The sequence below is a fragment of the Nomascus leucogenys genome, chromosome 9 (genome assembly GCF_006542625.1).
Source record: "Nomascus leucogenys isolate Asia chromosome 9, Asia_NLE_v1, whole genome shotgun sequence".
Lineage (NCBI taxonomy): Eukaryota > Metazoa > Chordata > Mammalia > Primates > Hylobatidae > Nomascus > Nomascus leucogenys.
In genome coordinates, this window is record NC_044389.1 from 110,060,608 (window position 1) to 110,077,468 (window position 16,861).

General features: G+C 40.4%; 1 protein-coding gene across 2 annotated transcripts in view; it reads right to left on the reverse strand.

Moving 5' to 3' along the window:
* LOC100605385 (aldo-keto reductase family 1 member C4) overlaps positions 1 to 16,121 on the reverse strand; it is a 40,654-nt gene extending 24,533 nt beyond the window's left edge. The window contains exons 1-4 of one of the 2 annotated variants that reach the window (XM_030819359.1): positions 16,038 to 16,121; positions 12,035 to 12,202; positions 3,424 to 3,540; positions 3,291 to 3,341 (exon numbers count right to left, since the gene is read on the reverse strand). In XM_030819359.1, the coding sequence (XP_030675219.1) occupies positions 3,291 to 3,341; positions 3,424 to 3,540; positions 12,035 to 12,202; positions 16,038 to 16,121 (420 nt within the window). Of the gene's footprint in view, positions 1 to 3,290; positions 3,342 to 3,423; positions 3,541 to 12,034; positions 12,203 to 16,037 lie in introns of those variants that run through there. The other variant, XM_030819358.1, reaches the window with a different exon arrangement.
* Positions 16,122 to 16,861: the final 740 nt, after the last annotated feature.

Sequence of the window (16,861 nt, forward strand, 5' to 3'; positions counted from 1 at the left end):
AGTGTGTTTCTTAATCCTGAGTTCTAGTTTGATTGCACTGTGGTCTGAGAGACAGTTTGTTATAATTTCTGTTCTTTTACGTTTGCTGAGGAGAGCTTTACTTCCTACTATGTGGTCAATTTTGGAATAGGTATGGTGTGGTGCTGAAAAATATTTATATTCTGTTGATTTGGGGTGGAGAGTTCTGTAGATGTCTATTAGGTCCACTTTGTGCAGAGCTGAGTTCAATTCCTGGGTATCCTTGTTAACTTTCTGTCTTGTTGATCTGTCTAATGTTGACAGTGGGGTGTTAAAATCTCCCATTATTATTGTGTGGGAGTTTAAGTCCTTTTGTACGTCACTCAGGACTTGCTTTATGAATCTGGGTGCTCCTGTATTGGGTGCATATATATTTAAGATACTTAGCTCTTCTTGTTGAATTGATCCCTTTACCATTAGGTAATGGCCTTCTTTGTCTCTTTTGATCTTTGTTGGTTTAAAGTCTGTTTTATCAGAGACTAGGATTGCAACCCCTGCCTTTTTTTTGTTTTCCATTTGCTTTATAGATCTTCCTCCATCCCTTTATTTTGAGTCTATGTGTGTCTCTGCAAGTGAGATGGGTTTCCTGAATACAGCACACTGATGGGTCTTGACTCCTTATCCAATTTGCCAGTCTGTGTCTTTTAATTGGAGCATTTAGCCCATTTACAATTAAAGTTAATATTGTTATGTGTGAATGTGATCCTGTCATTATGACGTTAGTTGGTTATTTTGCTCGTTAGTTGATGCAGTTTCTTCCTAGCCTCGATGGTCTTTACAATTTGGCATGTTTTTGCAGTGGCTGGTACCGGTTGTTCCTGTCCATGTTTAGTGCTTCCTTCGGGAGCTCTTTTAGGGCAGGCCTGGTGGTGAGAAAATCACTCAGCATTTGCTTGTCTGTAAAGTATTTTATTTCTCCTTCATTTATGAAGCTTAGTTAGGCTGGATATGAAATTCTGGGTTGAAAATTCTTTTCTTTAAGAATGTTGAATATCGGCCCCCACTCTCTTCTGGCTTGTAGAGTTTCTGCCGAGAGATCAGCTGTTAGTCTGATGGGCTTCCCTTTGTGGGTAACCCGACCTTTCTCTCTGGCTGCCCTTAACATTTTTTCCTTCATTTCAACTTTGGTGAATCTGACAATAATGTGTCTTGGAGTTGCCCTTCTCGAGGAGTATCTTTGTGGCATTCTCTGTATTTCCTGAATCTGAATGCTGGCCTGCCTTGCTAGATTGGGGCAGTTCTCCTGGATAATATCTTGCAGAGTGTTTTCCGGCTTGGTTCCATTCTCCCCATCATTTTCAGGTACACAAATCAGACATAGGTTTTGTCTTTTCACATAGTCCCAAATTTCTTTCAGGCTTTTTTTGTTTCTTTTTCTTCTTTTTTCTCTAAACTTCCCTTCTCCTTTCATTTTATTCATTTCATCTTCCATCACTGATACCCTTTCTTCCAGTTGATTGCATTAGCTACTGAGGCTTCTGCAATCTTCACATAGTTCTCGAAACTTGGCTTTCAGCTCCATCAGCTCCTTTAAGCCCTTCTCTGCATTGGTTATTCTAGTTATCCATTTGTCTAGGTTTTTTTTCAAAGTTTTTAACTTCTTTGCTATTGTTTGGAATTTCCTCCCGTAGCTCAGAGTAGTTTGATTGTCTGAAGCCTTCTTCTCTCAAATCGTCAAAGTCATTCTCCATCCAGCTTTGTTCTGTTGCTGGTGAGGAACTGCGTTCCTTTGGAGGAGGAGAGGTACTCTGCTTTTTAGAGTTTCCCATTTTTCTGCTCTGTTTTTTCCCCATCTTTGTGGTTTTATCTATTTTTGGTCTTTGATGATGGTGATGTACAGATGGGTTTTTGGTGTGGATGTCCTTTCTGTTTGTTAGTTTTCCTTCTACCAGACAGGACCCTCAGCCACAGGTCTGTTGGAGTTTGCTAGAGGTCCACTCCACACCCTGTTTTGCTGGGTGTCAGCAGCAGTGGCTGCAGAAGAGCGGATTTTCGTGAGACCACAAGTTCAGCTGTCTGATAGTTCCTCTGGAAGTTTTGTCTCAGAGGAGTACCTGGCCGAGTGAGGTGTCAGTGTGTCCCTACTGGGGGTGCCTCCCAGTTAGGCTGCTCGGGGGTCAGGGACCCACTTGAGGAGGCAGTCTGTCCGTTCTCAGATCTCCAGCTGCATGCTGGGAGAACCACTACTCTCTTCAAAGCTGTCAGACAGGGACATTTAAGTCTGCAGAGGTTCCTGCTGTCTTTTTGTTTGTCTGTGCCCTGCCCCCAGAGGTGGAGCCTACAGAGACAGGCAGGCCTCCTTGAGCTGTGGTGGGCTCCACCCAGTTCGAGCTTCCTGGCTGCTTTGTTTACCTAAGCAACTCTGGGCAATGGCGGGTGCCCCTCCCCCAGCCTCGCTGCCACCTTGCAGTTTGATCTCAGACTGCTGTGCTAGCAATCAGCGAGACTCCATGGGCATAGGGCCCTCCGAGCCATGTGTGGGACACAATCTCCTGGTGTGCCATTTTCCAAGCCCATTGGAAAAGCACAGTATCAGGGTGGGACTGACCCGATTTTCCAGGTGCCATCTGTTACCCCTTTCTTTGGCTAGGAAAGGGAACTCCCTGACCCCTTGCACTTTCTGAGTGAGGCAATGCCTCGCCCTGCTTTGGCTCACGCACAGTGCGCTGCACAGACTGTCCTGCACCCACTGTTTGGCACTCCCTAGTGAGATGAACCCGGTACCTCAAACGGAAATGCAGAAATCACCCGTCTTCTGTGTCGCTCATGCTGGAAGCTGTAGATCAGAGCTGTTCCTATTCGGCCATCTTGGCTCCTAAAATCTTTTTTAAATAATCTAGCCTGAGTTGTTTTCTATAAATTTAAAAGTTATACACAACCGAAATTTATGACTAAGCAAAGCTACAAACTCCATGGTGAAACAGGCCTTAGTGAAAAAGGCAAGGATTCTCAGGTCCTATTATGTTTTCCTTTTTAATACTCACCCAGAGTGAATTCCACCAAATCTACTTCAGCTTAAAATTGAGGAAAGATAATGGAAACTCACTGTGCACCACATGTGCAGTAGTTTTTTGGGGTACCACAGCTGCATGGATCTCTGTCTCTGTAGACATCCTAAGAGATGGACTCAGGAACCCCAATTAAGACAGAGCCTTGAAGGTGGCTATTGTTATTTTCTTGAGTTTTTGAAGTAGAGGCTTTGAGGTTGATGTACTGTCTTCTGTTGTCATCATACATTACAGAAGGAAGGTTTTACTCTTCAATAAAATGGCTTAGGTGTTATACTTAGGACTCTTCTCCCATGTAATAATACCTACACCCTCCTCAGAAGAAGCTCAATTCAACCATCATAAAGGATGGTCATGCTGAGAACAGAAGAGAAGTTTGATCTCACAAATTCCCTACCTTGAGAGCCATTGGGAAATGAAGAAGATAGAGGTCAACATAGTCCAGTTGAAGTTTTTTCAGTGAGCTTTCCAAGGCTGGTTGGACCATCTGTGGTCGAAAGAAAGTGCACCAAAGCTGCATGGTAAAATAAAGGATTTATGTTGAATAAAAACATGAGCTAGTTTTATTAGTTTGCTTCACCTAATATTTAGACGTTTTTCACCGTTCCAAACAGATGACCTCTGGCAAAAATTCCCTTTGTTTTATTTTGACATTAGCTACCCATATGAAAGCTACTATATATTGCATATGTAGTTAGTACAACTGCTGAACAATGGGATTAAAATTTTCAATAGGTAAAAATTGATATCAAGTAATTCTGATTATCTGAATTGTGTTTGAGAGAAATTATAAAGTATTTGAATAGTCTAATTTTCTCATCCATTGAACCCAATGGGTAAGAATAATCATTCCTGTTTAGAAACTGAAGAGCAAAAAGTTTTTACATGCTGACATGTGTTGAGCATCATTCAAGAAACTTTTGTTATCTGTTGTTTCATACTCATAACATCTCTTATATTGCATCTCCCTGCCTCCCACACTCTTCAGTGAAAAGGACAATTGAGATTCAGAATAAGATATTGAAGAAAGTCATCCCAGACATAAGAAAAACTAAAATATGATTATAGGTCTCTATGAATCCATAGTCTACGTTAAACCACCCTGGTCTAAGTATTTTGTTCCCAAGATTGTGGATTGGAGGCAGTGTTAGCATGCCTCTCTCACTTGGAAATACAGAATAGTGTATAGAGATTCACACTGAAAACTTTTTTCCAAGAAGCAGTGCAGGAACTTAATAGGAAAACTGAAAGAATTCACAGACCCTTTGAAAGAAGTGGCAGGCTACAGCCAACACTGTGAGACAGATGAAAAACTGTAAGTGCCCAGAGTGTGAGAAGGGGAGAAACTGCCTCCAGAATACCCTTCCCCACTAGGGAATCTGAGAATTCACGCCATGGGTAAGGCCTTAACCCTACCCAGGCCCAAAGCTGATTTAGGGATAGGTGAGAAATAAAGTAGAAGCAGCAGTGACAAGTGCCACAAAGGTATTACCAATCTCCAACATGGACTGAGGGAAGCTATTTCTTATTTTATCTCACAGGGGATATCAGCAAAGTCAGCCAACCTGAACTTGGGGAGTTCAGGCACATGTCCAGATCAAAAAAAGCTCCTAACTGAATTTCATGATATTAATATTATCTCAAGTGAGAATGAGCTCCTTTGGCCAGAACCCCAGGGGAAAGCAGGAAGTGTGCTGCAGACAAATGCAGAAGCCTGGCACCTGGCTTTGCAGGTGGATGGGGAGGGGCATAGCTTGAAAGCCAAAGTTGCTATCGCCACAGGAAAAGCTTATGGCCCATGGCAAGTCTGAGTTTTGAGCACAGGCTGCTTGGAACTTAGTCCAGTGCTCTTAGCAGAGCACCGTGGGACAGATCTGCCTTGCCAACTGCAGGTGATCTCGGTAAGGCTTACTGCCACTTGCTACTCCCTACTCCCTGTGTGAACACTTTTGTGCAGCAAAGGCAGTTATGATCCCCTTTGGAACATTACCCCAGTGGTCTGAGCACCATCCCCTGACCCTCACAGCAGCTGAAGCTAGTCTCCAGAAAGAGTGCATACCTGCCTAACCCTGACCAAACTTGGTTGTGCCCCTCCACCCACCCTGGTAGCTTAACACACAATAAATTTTTAGGAAATTTATGGCCCTGCCCATCACCTGAGAAACCAGAATACCTCCCCAGGGCAACATAAGGCAAGTTCAAATCTCACTGCTACTACCACAGCTGGTGCTCTTTTGCAAGTGCCATCTCTTGCAACCAACACAGTCCATCACAGAATATTCAGGTAGAGTAACACTGCACCCAGGTAGGAGAAAACTTGTGCATGATCTCAGCTACCACTATTGCCTGCAACTACCTGGCTAGCCAGAAGTCCTGAGTGTGTCCATGGGACAAGTTTACTACTATTATAACCAACATTTGAGAAAGCCAGCACATCAGGGCTATCTATAATCAAGGCATCTCACAGAATCTATGTCACTTCCCTGCCTCCCCCATGACAGCTGGAGCTGGTACCCACTGCTGGGAGACTTGAAAACAGGTCACATAACTGAATCCCTTGCAGATATTCACCAGCACTAGCCCAGAGTGAGGCAATCCCACCACTGGGTGGCTAGACCCAGAATAGCAATAAAAATCAATCACTGTAGTCTGGCTCTCAGGAACTCCTACTCTCAGGGTAAGGGGGAGAGCATCACATCAAGGGAACATTCCGTGGGACAAAGCAATCCAGAGAGCAGGCCTTGAGTCCCACATCTTTCCATAGGTGGAAAGTTTCTTTCAGCAGAGACACAATTGCCATGCTGGGTTCAGTAGAGAACATCTAAACCTCTACCCATAAGAGTCAAGCAGCCTTGGTGCTCATGAAAGTTCTTAGAGAAGAGGTCTTCTTTCCCTACTTGTCCATCACTGCAGACATACCTAGGGCTTCTCCCAAAGGAGTTCAGCACTGGTCACCTACAGCCAGCCTTCCTGGAACATCTCAGCATGACTGCATCGCCACAGGAGGAGCACTTCCCAGGTTTGGACTTGCATGAAAGGCAGTCATGATTTCTCCCTACTTGGAACATCAGCATTCCTACAGATGAAAAGTGGTGCCTGTCTGATCTCAATATCCAGAACACTGGGATAAAAGAGAGGCTGGGAGGTGGATAGCTTTCCTGTTAGCCTGGCAGGTGAGCTGAGGTAGCTCCCACCCTTCACCCTGATAAGATACTGAGTCCAATTGTGAGCTCTCTCTACTATCTTCATCAAGGCTGGGACCTCCGCCCACCATTGGGTACTGCATTTAGCAACCTTCTTTGGCTACAAATGTTTCCTATCCAGAGATACAATCTCTACTGGCCTGGGATGATATCCTTGGTTGGGAATACTCGATAAACAAATTTAATATAAAATACTGGGAAAATTGAATAAATAAAAAATGTACATAACAGGAGAATGAGATGAGCTTTCAAGAGACCACTGCCATTCCAATCCCATAGGAGACAGTGAACCTGCCCACATGCTGAGTATGTAGATACTACACCCAGCATCTGAGGAAGCCATGATACAAAGACTCCATATAACCAAAGAACTCATAATAGTATTCACATCTAATAGCACTAAGGATCAAATTAGGCTATTATAAAGTATAAACATTACAGTCAGATCCTTAAAAGAGAAAAAAACGCAAATAAATTCAAGAACAATTAGAATAAATAGTCTATCAAAATGGTAAGAAACCAGAAAAGTAATCATGGTAATATGACAAAACATTATTTTGTCACCCAAAACCCAGGGGTCACCCAAAATACTCCCAAAACATCACACTGGCTCCCCAGCAATGGATCCAAACCAAGATAAAATCTTTGAAATAACAGTTTATGAATTCAGAAGGTTCATTAGTAAGCTACTCAAGGAGATACCATAGTAAAGTGAAAATCAACCTAAAGAAATTTAAAAATTCAGGATATGAATGAAAAATTTTCCAGGGAGATAGCTATCTCTCTGTCTCACACACACACAGACACACACACACACACACACACACACACAAACAATCAGAGTTTCTGGAAATGAAAGGCACATTTAGTGAAATACAAAATGCAGTGGAAGGTTTCAACAATAGAACAAGTAGAGAAAAGAATTTTATAGCTCAATGAGGCGGCTTCTGAATTAACACAATCAGACAATGATAAAGAATCAAAAGAAGTGAACAAAATCTCCACAAAATAGGGAGTTTTGTAAAATAGCCAAACCTAAGAATAATTAGTTTTCCTGAGGGAGAAGAAAAGTCTAAAAGTTTGGAAAATTTAACTGAGAGAATAATTGAGGAAAACTTTCCTGGCCTGGCTAGAGATTTAGATATCCAAATACAAGAAGCTCAAACAACCCCTGGGAAATTCATTGCAAAAATATCACCAAGGCACAAGGTCATGAGGCTATCCAAAGTCAATATGAAGGAAATAATTCTAAAAGCTGTAAGAAGCATCAAGTAACTTATAAAGAAAAATCTATCAGACTAACAGGAGGCTTTTCAGCAGAAACCCTACAAGCTAGAAGGGATTGAGGTCCTATCTTTAGCCCCCTTAAACAAAACAATTATCAGCCAGGAATTTTGTATCCAGCAAAACTACATTTTGTAAATGAAGGAGAAATAAAGGGATTTTCAGACAAATGCTGAAGGAATTTGCCACTATCAAACCAGCACTACAAGAAATTCTATAAGGAGTTATAATCCAGAAACAAAGGCCTCATTATGCACCACAATAGAACCTCCTGAAAGCACAAAACTCACGAAGCCTATTAATAACACAACAACAAAAAACCAAAGTATATAACAACTAAAATGATAAATAGAACAGTGTCTCACATCTCAATACTAATATTGAACATAAGTGGCCTAAGTGCTCCACTTAGAAGATACAGAATGGCAGAATAGATAATAAACCACAAACCAAATACCTTCTGTCTTCAAGAAACTCAGCTAACACATCAGGATTTGTATAAACTCAAGGTAAAAGGGTGAAAAAAGAGATTCCATGCAAATGGAAACCAAAAGTGGGCATCAGTTGCTATTCTTATATCAGACAAAATAGACTTTAAAGCAAAAATAATAAAAAAAGACAAGGCCATTATATAATGACAAAGGAATCAATCCAACAAGAAGATATTACAATCTTGAATTTATATGCACCTAACACTGGAGCTCCCAGATTTATAAAACTATTACTACCAGACCTAATACATAAGGTAGCAACACAATAATAGTGGGGGACCCAATACTGTACTGTACAGCACTAGTCAAATAATTGAGACAGAAAATCAACAAACAATGGATTTAATTGTACTCTTAAAAAATGGACTTAACAGAAGTTTATGGAACATTCTACCCACCAACTGCAGAATATCCATTCTTCTCACTAGCACATAGAACATTCTCCAAGATAGACCATATGATAGGCCACAAAACAAGTCTCAATAAATTTAAGAAAATCCAAATTATATCAAGTATCTTCTCAGAACTAAGTGGAATAAAACTAGAAATCAACTCTGAAAGGAACCCTCAAAACCACAAAAATACATGGAAATCAAGTAATCTGTTCTTGAATGTTTTTGGGTTAACAATAAAATAAAAATGATAAGTAATTTTTTGAAATAAATGATAATAGTGACACAGTTATCAAAACCTCTGGGATACAGCAAAAGCAGTGCTAAGAGGAAAGTTCATAACATTAAATGCCTATATCAAGAAGTCTGAAATAGCACAAATTGACAATCTAATGTCACACCTCTATAAACTAGAGAAACAGGAAGAAACTAAACCCAAAGCTAGCAGAAGAATAGAAATAATGACTATCAGAGCAGGACTAAATGAATTGAAATTAAAAAATCACGAAAGATCAATGAAACTAAAAGCTGGTTCTTTGAAAAGATGAAAATTGAGACTGTTAGTGAGATTAACCAAGAAAGGAAGAGAGCAGATCAAAATAAGCACTCAATTAGAAATGAAACTGGACACATTATAAATGATAACACAGAAATACAAAACAATCATTTGAGATAACTAAGGACACCTTTATGTGCACAAACTAGAAAATCTAGAGTAAATGGATAAATTCCTGGAAACATACAACCTTCCTAGATTAAATCAGGGAGAAATAGAACCCAGAAAAGACCAACAACAAGCAGCAAGATTGAATCAGCAATAAAGAATAGCCAACAAAAAAGTCCAGGTTCAGGTATATTCACAGCTGAATTCTACCAGATGTTCAAAGAATTGGTACTGAATCCTACTGAAACTATTCAAAAATACAGAGAAAGAGGGAATCCTGCCTAAATTATTCTGTGAAGCCAGTATTACCTAATACCAATACCAGGAAAGGACATAACAAAAAAAAAAAAAAGAAAAAACTATAGACCAATCTCCCTGATGAACACAGATGCAAAAATCCTCAAGAAAATACTAGCTAACCAAATCCATCAGCACATCAAAAGTATATCATGATCAAGTGGGTTTCATCCCATAGGTGCAGGGATGTCATAATATACACAAGCCAATAAATATGATATATCACACAAAGAGAATTTAAAACCAAAACCATATGATCATTTCAATAGATGCAAAAAAGCAATTAATAAAATCCAACATCCATTTATGATAAAAACCCTCAACAAACTAGGCATAAAATGCATATATAACAAATCCATAGCCAACATCATACTGAATGGAGAAAAATTGAAAGCATTCCCCTGAAAACTGGAACAAGACAAGGATGCCCAATTTTTACCACTTCTATTAAACATAGTACGGGAAGTCCTAGCCAGAGTAATCAGGCAAGGTAAAAAAAAAAATAAAGGGCATCCAAATTGGAAAAGAATAAGCCAAAGTATTGCTGTTTGCCAGTAATAAGATCATATACCTACAAAACCCCAAAGCCTCATCCAAAAAGCTCCTCTGACAAACAAATTCAATAAACTCTCAGGTTACAAAATCAGTTTACAGAAATTAGTAGCACTGCTATTCACCAACAACAACCATGCTAAGAGTCAAATTAAGAATTCCATTTACAACAGCTGCAAATAAAATGCCTAGGAATATGCTTAACCAAAGAGATGAAAGATCTCTACAAAAAAATACAAAACACTACTAAAAAGAAATGATACATAAACAAATGGAAACACAACCCATGCTTATGGATAGAAAGAATCAATAGTATAAAAATGGCCATATTCTAAATTCATGTGGAACCACAAAGGGCCTCAATAGCCAAGGCAATACTAAGCAAAAAGAAGAAATCTGGAGGCATTACGTTACCAGACTTCAAATTATACTACATGACTATAGTTATACAAACAGCATGGTACTGGTATAAAAAATAGGCACTTAGATCAATGAAACAGAATAGAGAACCCAGAAATTAGGCCAAATACTAATCTTTGTTCAACAAAGCAAACAATAACATAAATTAGGGAAAATAACCCTATTCAATAAATGGTGCTGGGACAACTGTTAAGCCACATGTATAAGAATAAAACTGGAAGCCATCTCTCACCTTATACAAAAACCAACACAAGATGGATCAAAGACTTAAATCTAAGACCTGCAATCATAAAAATTCTAGAAGACAACATTGGAAAAACTCTTCTTTACATTGGCCTGTACATTGGCCTCAGCAAAGAATTTATCTCTAAGACCCCAAAATGCAAATGCACAAAAAGCAAAAATAAATGGGACCTAATTAAACTAAAAAGATTCTGCACAGCAAAGGAAATAATCATGCGAGTAAACAGACAACCTACAGAATGGAAGAAACTTTTTGCAAACTATGCATCCAGCAAAGGACTGATTATCCAGAATCTACGAGGAACTCAAGTCACCAAGATAAAAACAAATAACCCTGTTGAAAAGTGGGCAAATAACATGAATAGATGTTTCTCAAAAGAAGTATACAAACAGCCAATGAACATATGAAAAAATGCTCAACATAACTAATAATCAGGGAAGTACAAATTAAAATCACAATAAGATATCACCTTCTGCAAGAATGGTTATAATTAAAAAGTTGAAAAGACAGTAGAAGTTGGCATGAATGTAGTAAAAAGAGAACACTTTTACACTGCTGGTAGGAATGTAAATGAGTATAATCTTTATGGAAAACAGTATGGAGATTCCTTAAAGAACTTAAAGTAGATCTACCATTTGATTCAGCAATCCCAATACTGGTATCTACCAAAAAGAAAAGAAGTCGTTATATAAAAAAAAAATACCCACACATGTTTATAGCAGTACAATTCACAATTGCAGAAATATGAAACCAAGTGCCCATCAACCAATGCATGAATAATGAAAATGTGGTATGTATATATATATATATATATATACATACACATACATACATACATACATACATCATGGAATAGTGTATATATAAAAAGGAATGAAATAATATATTTTGCAGGAACTTGGAGCTTGAGGCCATTATTCTAAGTAAAGTAATTCAGGAATGGAAAACCAAACACTGTACATTCTCACTTATAAGTGGGAACTAAGCTATGAGGATGTGTAGACATACAGATTATATAATGAACTTTCAAGACTCAGTGTGGGTTAGGTTGGGAGTGAGGTGAGGGATAAAAGCCTACATAGTGAGTACTATGTCCAGTGATCGCCTGACAGCTTCACTTAAATCTCAGAATCACTAATATAGAATTGATTCATGTAACCAAAATCCACCTGTACCCCCAAACCTGTTGAAATTAAAAGATGAATTCATAAAAAAATTATACTGATCTGAGCTGAGGCTCAAAACCTAAAGTAACTTTCAAGTAGTAAATTTGAACACCACAATGATGAGAAAGGCATCATCATTCTCTGCCTTTTATTTTAATTTTAATACGTGAATATGTGAATAAATTGGAACTAATAAGCACAATTCACCTACAACTACTGAACCAGTTACAGAATTGTCATCTCCACACAATCCCATTAAATACATGTGCATACATGCCTATCACAGGCACAGTACCTTTGAAGTGTAGAATATGTCTTCTCTCTTCACACTGCCATCTGCAATCTTGCTTCGGATGGCCAGTCCAACCTGCTCCTCATTATCGTATAAATAAGCAGAATCTATATGGCGGAAGCCAACTTCTATCGCTAATTTGGTGACCTCCACAGCTCTGTTCCTCGGAACCTGAGGGAGCAACGAAAGGTAGTATTTGGTGATCAAGGTGCCTGAGAGGTAGTGAAACAGGAAAAGTTCCCTTGTCCTCACAGGGTGTGCGATGGGGGTGTGGCTCACTTCTTCAGTGCTCTGCTGCTCAGACCTCTGGGGGAGCATACAGATGGGGGCAGGTTGTGGGGCTCTGACCTCTTGACAGTGTCTAGGTGTGGATGTTTACAGCTCCCGAAGCCCCAGCGGGCGTGTGTTACAGGGTGCTCTTTTAGTTTTGTTCTTTAAGTTTTGCCATCTACAGTCTTGTGTTAACCAGCTCAATTAGACCCTCTACCTTAACGCAAGGACAGAGGGCTTTCTGTATCCTGAGTTCTTGCTTTGGTTTACCGGAAGTATCGGATCACACCTGGGCTTGCAGAATGAGTGCAGGGTTTCACTGAGTGGAGGTAGCTTGGGGGGAAGTCAGAAGGGGATGGAGTAGGAACGTTTTCCCCTGGAGTCCGGCTGCTCAGCAGCCTGGACTGTCTTCTGACTGCCCCAGCCAAACTCAGCGTCATTCTGCTTCTGCCAGTAGGTGGCCCGCTGGCGTGCTGGTGCCTTTTGGTGCATTTCTCTAGATGTCTAGCCGCCTGTGTGTTCCTCTGCTGATGTGCTCCTCTCGACGTCCAGCTGCCTGTGTGTTCCTCTGCCGATGTGCTCCTCTCAAAGTCCATCCGGTTCTGTCTCTGCCTGGCTACTAGGCTTTGGGGTTTTTATAGGAACAGGATGGGGGCATGGCAGGCCAGGGTGGTCTTGGGAAATGCAACATTTGGGCAGGAAAACAAAAATGCCTGTCCTCACCTAGGTCCGTGGAGGTGGAGCCGTAGCCAAGGACCACGTCCTCCTCTAGCCAGCACTTCCCTTCCCGCCTTCTGTATCATTTAAAGGGACCACGCTTTTCCCTTCCCAGCACATCCCTATCAGTAGTTCAGGCACCAGCACTGACCTTCAGAAAAATCACATTATCCTCGTGTCTTGGGTTGGTTGTGTATGTGGGGTGATAAACCCATCCCAATTTGCTTAAGTCTTTCCTGGTTAGTAATAAAGATTGGGTATCCCTGGACCTCTTCAGTCCCAGGCAGCTACGGGTTAATCACTAGCATGGAGTTTCCCAACAACAACTTCAGATTCAGTCATTTGTTGGAAAAATTAACAAGACTCAACTTATAAAGAGTTATTATTATTTGAGACAGAGTCTCTGTCACCTAGGCTGGTGTAAAGTGGGACAATCTTGGCTCACTACAAAATCCGGGCCGGGTGCGGTGGCTCACGCCGGTAATCCCAGCACTTTGGGAGGCCGAAGCGGGCGGATCACAAGGTCAGGAGATCGAAACCATCCTGGCTAACACAGTGAAACCTTGTCTCAACTGAAAATATAAAAAATTAGCCGGGCGTGGTAGTGGACGCCGGGAGGCGGAGCTTGCAGTGAGCCGAGATCGCGCCACTGCTCTCCAGCCTGGCAGACAGAGCCAGACTTTGTCTCAAAAAAAAAAAAAAAAAAAAAAAAAAAAAAGGCCAGGCGCGGTGGCTCACGCTTGTAATCCCAGCACTTTGGGAGGCCGAGGCGGGCGGATCACGAGGTCAGGAGATCGAGACCACGGTGAAACCCCGTCTCTACTAAAAATACAAAAAACTAGCCGGGCGTGGTGGTGGGCGCCTGTAATCCCAGCTACTCGGAGAGGCTGAGGCAGGAGAATGGCGTGAACCCGGGAGGCGGAGCTTGCAGTGAGCCGAGATTGCGCCACTGCACTCCAGCCCGGGCGACAGAGCGAGACTCTGTCTCAAAACAAAAAAAAAAAAAAAAAAAAAATCTGCCCTCACCCCCACCTTCTTTACCTTGGGCTCAAGTGATCCTCCGACCTCAGCCTCCCAAATAGCTAAGACCACAGACAGGCACCATGATGCCTGGTTAAGTTTTTGTATTTTTGGTAGAGACGGGATTTCCTATGTTACCCAGGATCAAACTCTCGAGCTCAAGGGATCCACCTGCCTTGGCCTACCAAAGTGCTGGAATTACAGGTATGAGTCACTGAATACACACTCCTAATTATTTTTAATATAGTGAAATTAACACATGGAAAAAGGCACATGGAAGAAATTATGGTAAGAATACTGTGTAAGTTCCTATGATTCATCTCTCAGTGATGTTTCAGGAAACACACTGACTTCCTCCAGCATCACATTTTGGCAACATAGGGGAAATGTTGACTACAAGGGATGCTATTGGGAGACTCAATTCCCAAGATTTTAACTGGGTGCTGGTTAAATTGACCCAGTCTGTATAGCACACACCAAACTTCCAGTCTTGTAAAGAAAGCAGGTATACAGAAACCCCACACTTTGTACAACCAGTTAATTATAGCCGCTACCCTTATCAGTTAGGAAGGGGTGAGAAATTCAGCTTCTCAGATACCAGCCAGGCTCCAACTTTGAAAACAGGTGCATCTACAGGTGGCAGTCTATTGTGTTAACTCCTTTCTACACAGCCATTAGCCATTCTGTGTGCATGACAGAACTAAATACTAGGAGTAAAGACATATACTCCAAGTACGTAGATTTATACCTAAGAAATTAACTGCAACTTGTGAGAGATTAGTAAGGTACACTTTATCCCTAAAAAATAAGACCAACTCTTTTAGGAACGATATGATTTCAGTGAAATTTAAAATTATTGATTTATCTACCAAATTTGGATAAAGATTTGAGAGGTATATTTTTTAAATGACAAAACCGTAAATGAAACAATTTTCTATTTTAATATAAGCATTTTGGAAGCTTTCTTTTTCTAGTGAAATTAAAAGGAACTAGATGCCAGATCTCACTGCCTTCCCCTGATACCAACCCTGATCCTCTCTTTGCTGTGCAGGCACTCAAGGTTTACCAAGGCTAGAGCTTCTGTGTTGTGCTTTTCCTTACATCCCCTTCATGCCAATTTGCATTACAAAGTAAACTGCTCCTGTCGGTGGTCTTCAAGGTGTTTCTCTGTAAATTCTTACAACGTATAGTTGATCAAATTTAGACCCAAATTTTATGTGACTACTCCTTATTAACACACTTAGTAGTCTTGGAATACAAGTTTTCTTCCAGTGTAGAAATAGCTCAGTCTAGAAAAAAAGTCTCCATTTTGCCCACTTCCGTTTCAGAGGACCACCCCTATCATTTTGATACAAATCTGATGCATATTAACACGGACCAAAAATTTAAAATTTTTCTTGTGAGGTTCTAGGTTTTTCTTAGAATAAAGTTATTTTTCCTTTCAGGCAATTTTCCTAGAGGTGAGAGTTGTACAAGGTATTGTATTAAGTCCAGGACCAGTATTACTCTGTCATGCTCAAGGCCACACGGCAGCTCAGCAGTACTCTCCCAACCGTTTTCATACACCCCATCTTTAGGTGCTGTTACCACAAATGTTTCTTTTGATCACATCTAGTAGAAGAAGAAAAGATTTCTTCAACCACAGAAATAAATGAAGAAACCATTCTCACTGCAGTCATCTCCTAGAAAAGGAACTGCCAGGCAGTGTTCTTCACCGTTGAGTTTTATATATTCTGCCAAGCTGGGCAATGCACAGAAACAGCATATAAAAACAGTGTACAAAATAAAAATAAGCAGTAAATTACCATATGACAGAGCTCGGTGCGAAACAAACATTGACTACCTTTTCTCTTTGAACATAGAATAGCTCTAGCCCAGTAAGACAGACCAGGTGAGTCACTCAGGGTAACAGAAACACAAAGCTGAACAACCCAGGTCATCGTCCACTTATTCTAGCTTTGCTCTTTTAAATGCTCAATGCTGAAAATGTGATTATTACCTCTGGAGGTGCATAGGTGCCAAATCCCAATACAGGCATGAAATGACCATCATTTAGCTCCACACGCTGATATTTGGGATCCATTGCATGCCACTTCTTTCACTGAGAAGATCCTGTTTCCTTCAGCAAAATCTGGCATTTATATTCAGGGGTTATGTAAAAAATGGGCAGGCAATGCTGCACTGCTCCCTGGGGCTAATCAATGGCATGTAGGAGGAAGCAAGTGATGGTGTATTACACAGGCTGTGAAGAAAATTGAATCCGGTTCACTTGTTTCTTATCAAAGAGAATTTTTACGTACATTATTATATAGTCAAAATATATTTTTAAAGTGAAATTTTCTATTCAGAATCAATCAGTCTCTCTCTCTACTTATCTATCTAATAAACTCATCCAACAGATTTATAGAATGATTGGTGATCATGTTAGACTATAAAATACCTCCAGCTACGAATCTCGTTTTTGTTCATGCCATGATGATACCCCATCTTTATCTTCTGTCATTTGAAATAATCAACCATCTTACATCTTTCTCTCAGACACTTTTCAAAAGAATGACCAGTAAGCATTTTTTTTAATGGTGACCCTCAATAAAGAAATTAAACAAAACCAAAGAAAATTTCTCTTTTTACATTTTTCACCAGCAAATTAATTTTGTGTCTTCTTTAATTGTAGTAGGAATATTCATTCCTGACGAAGGTGCGGTCCTGATGATGTGGCAATCCTGCAAAGTTTCAAAGGGAAAAGAAAACAGAAATTCTGACATGATGTTTATTGCAGTATTAATTATTAACAATGTTTGGACTTTGGACATCATTTGCAAC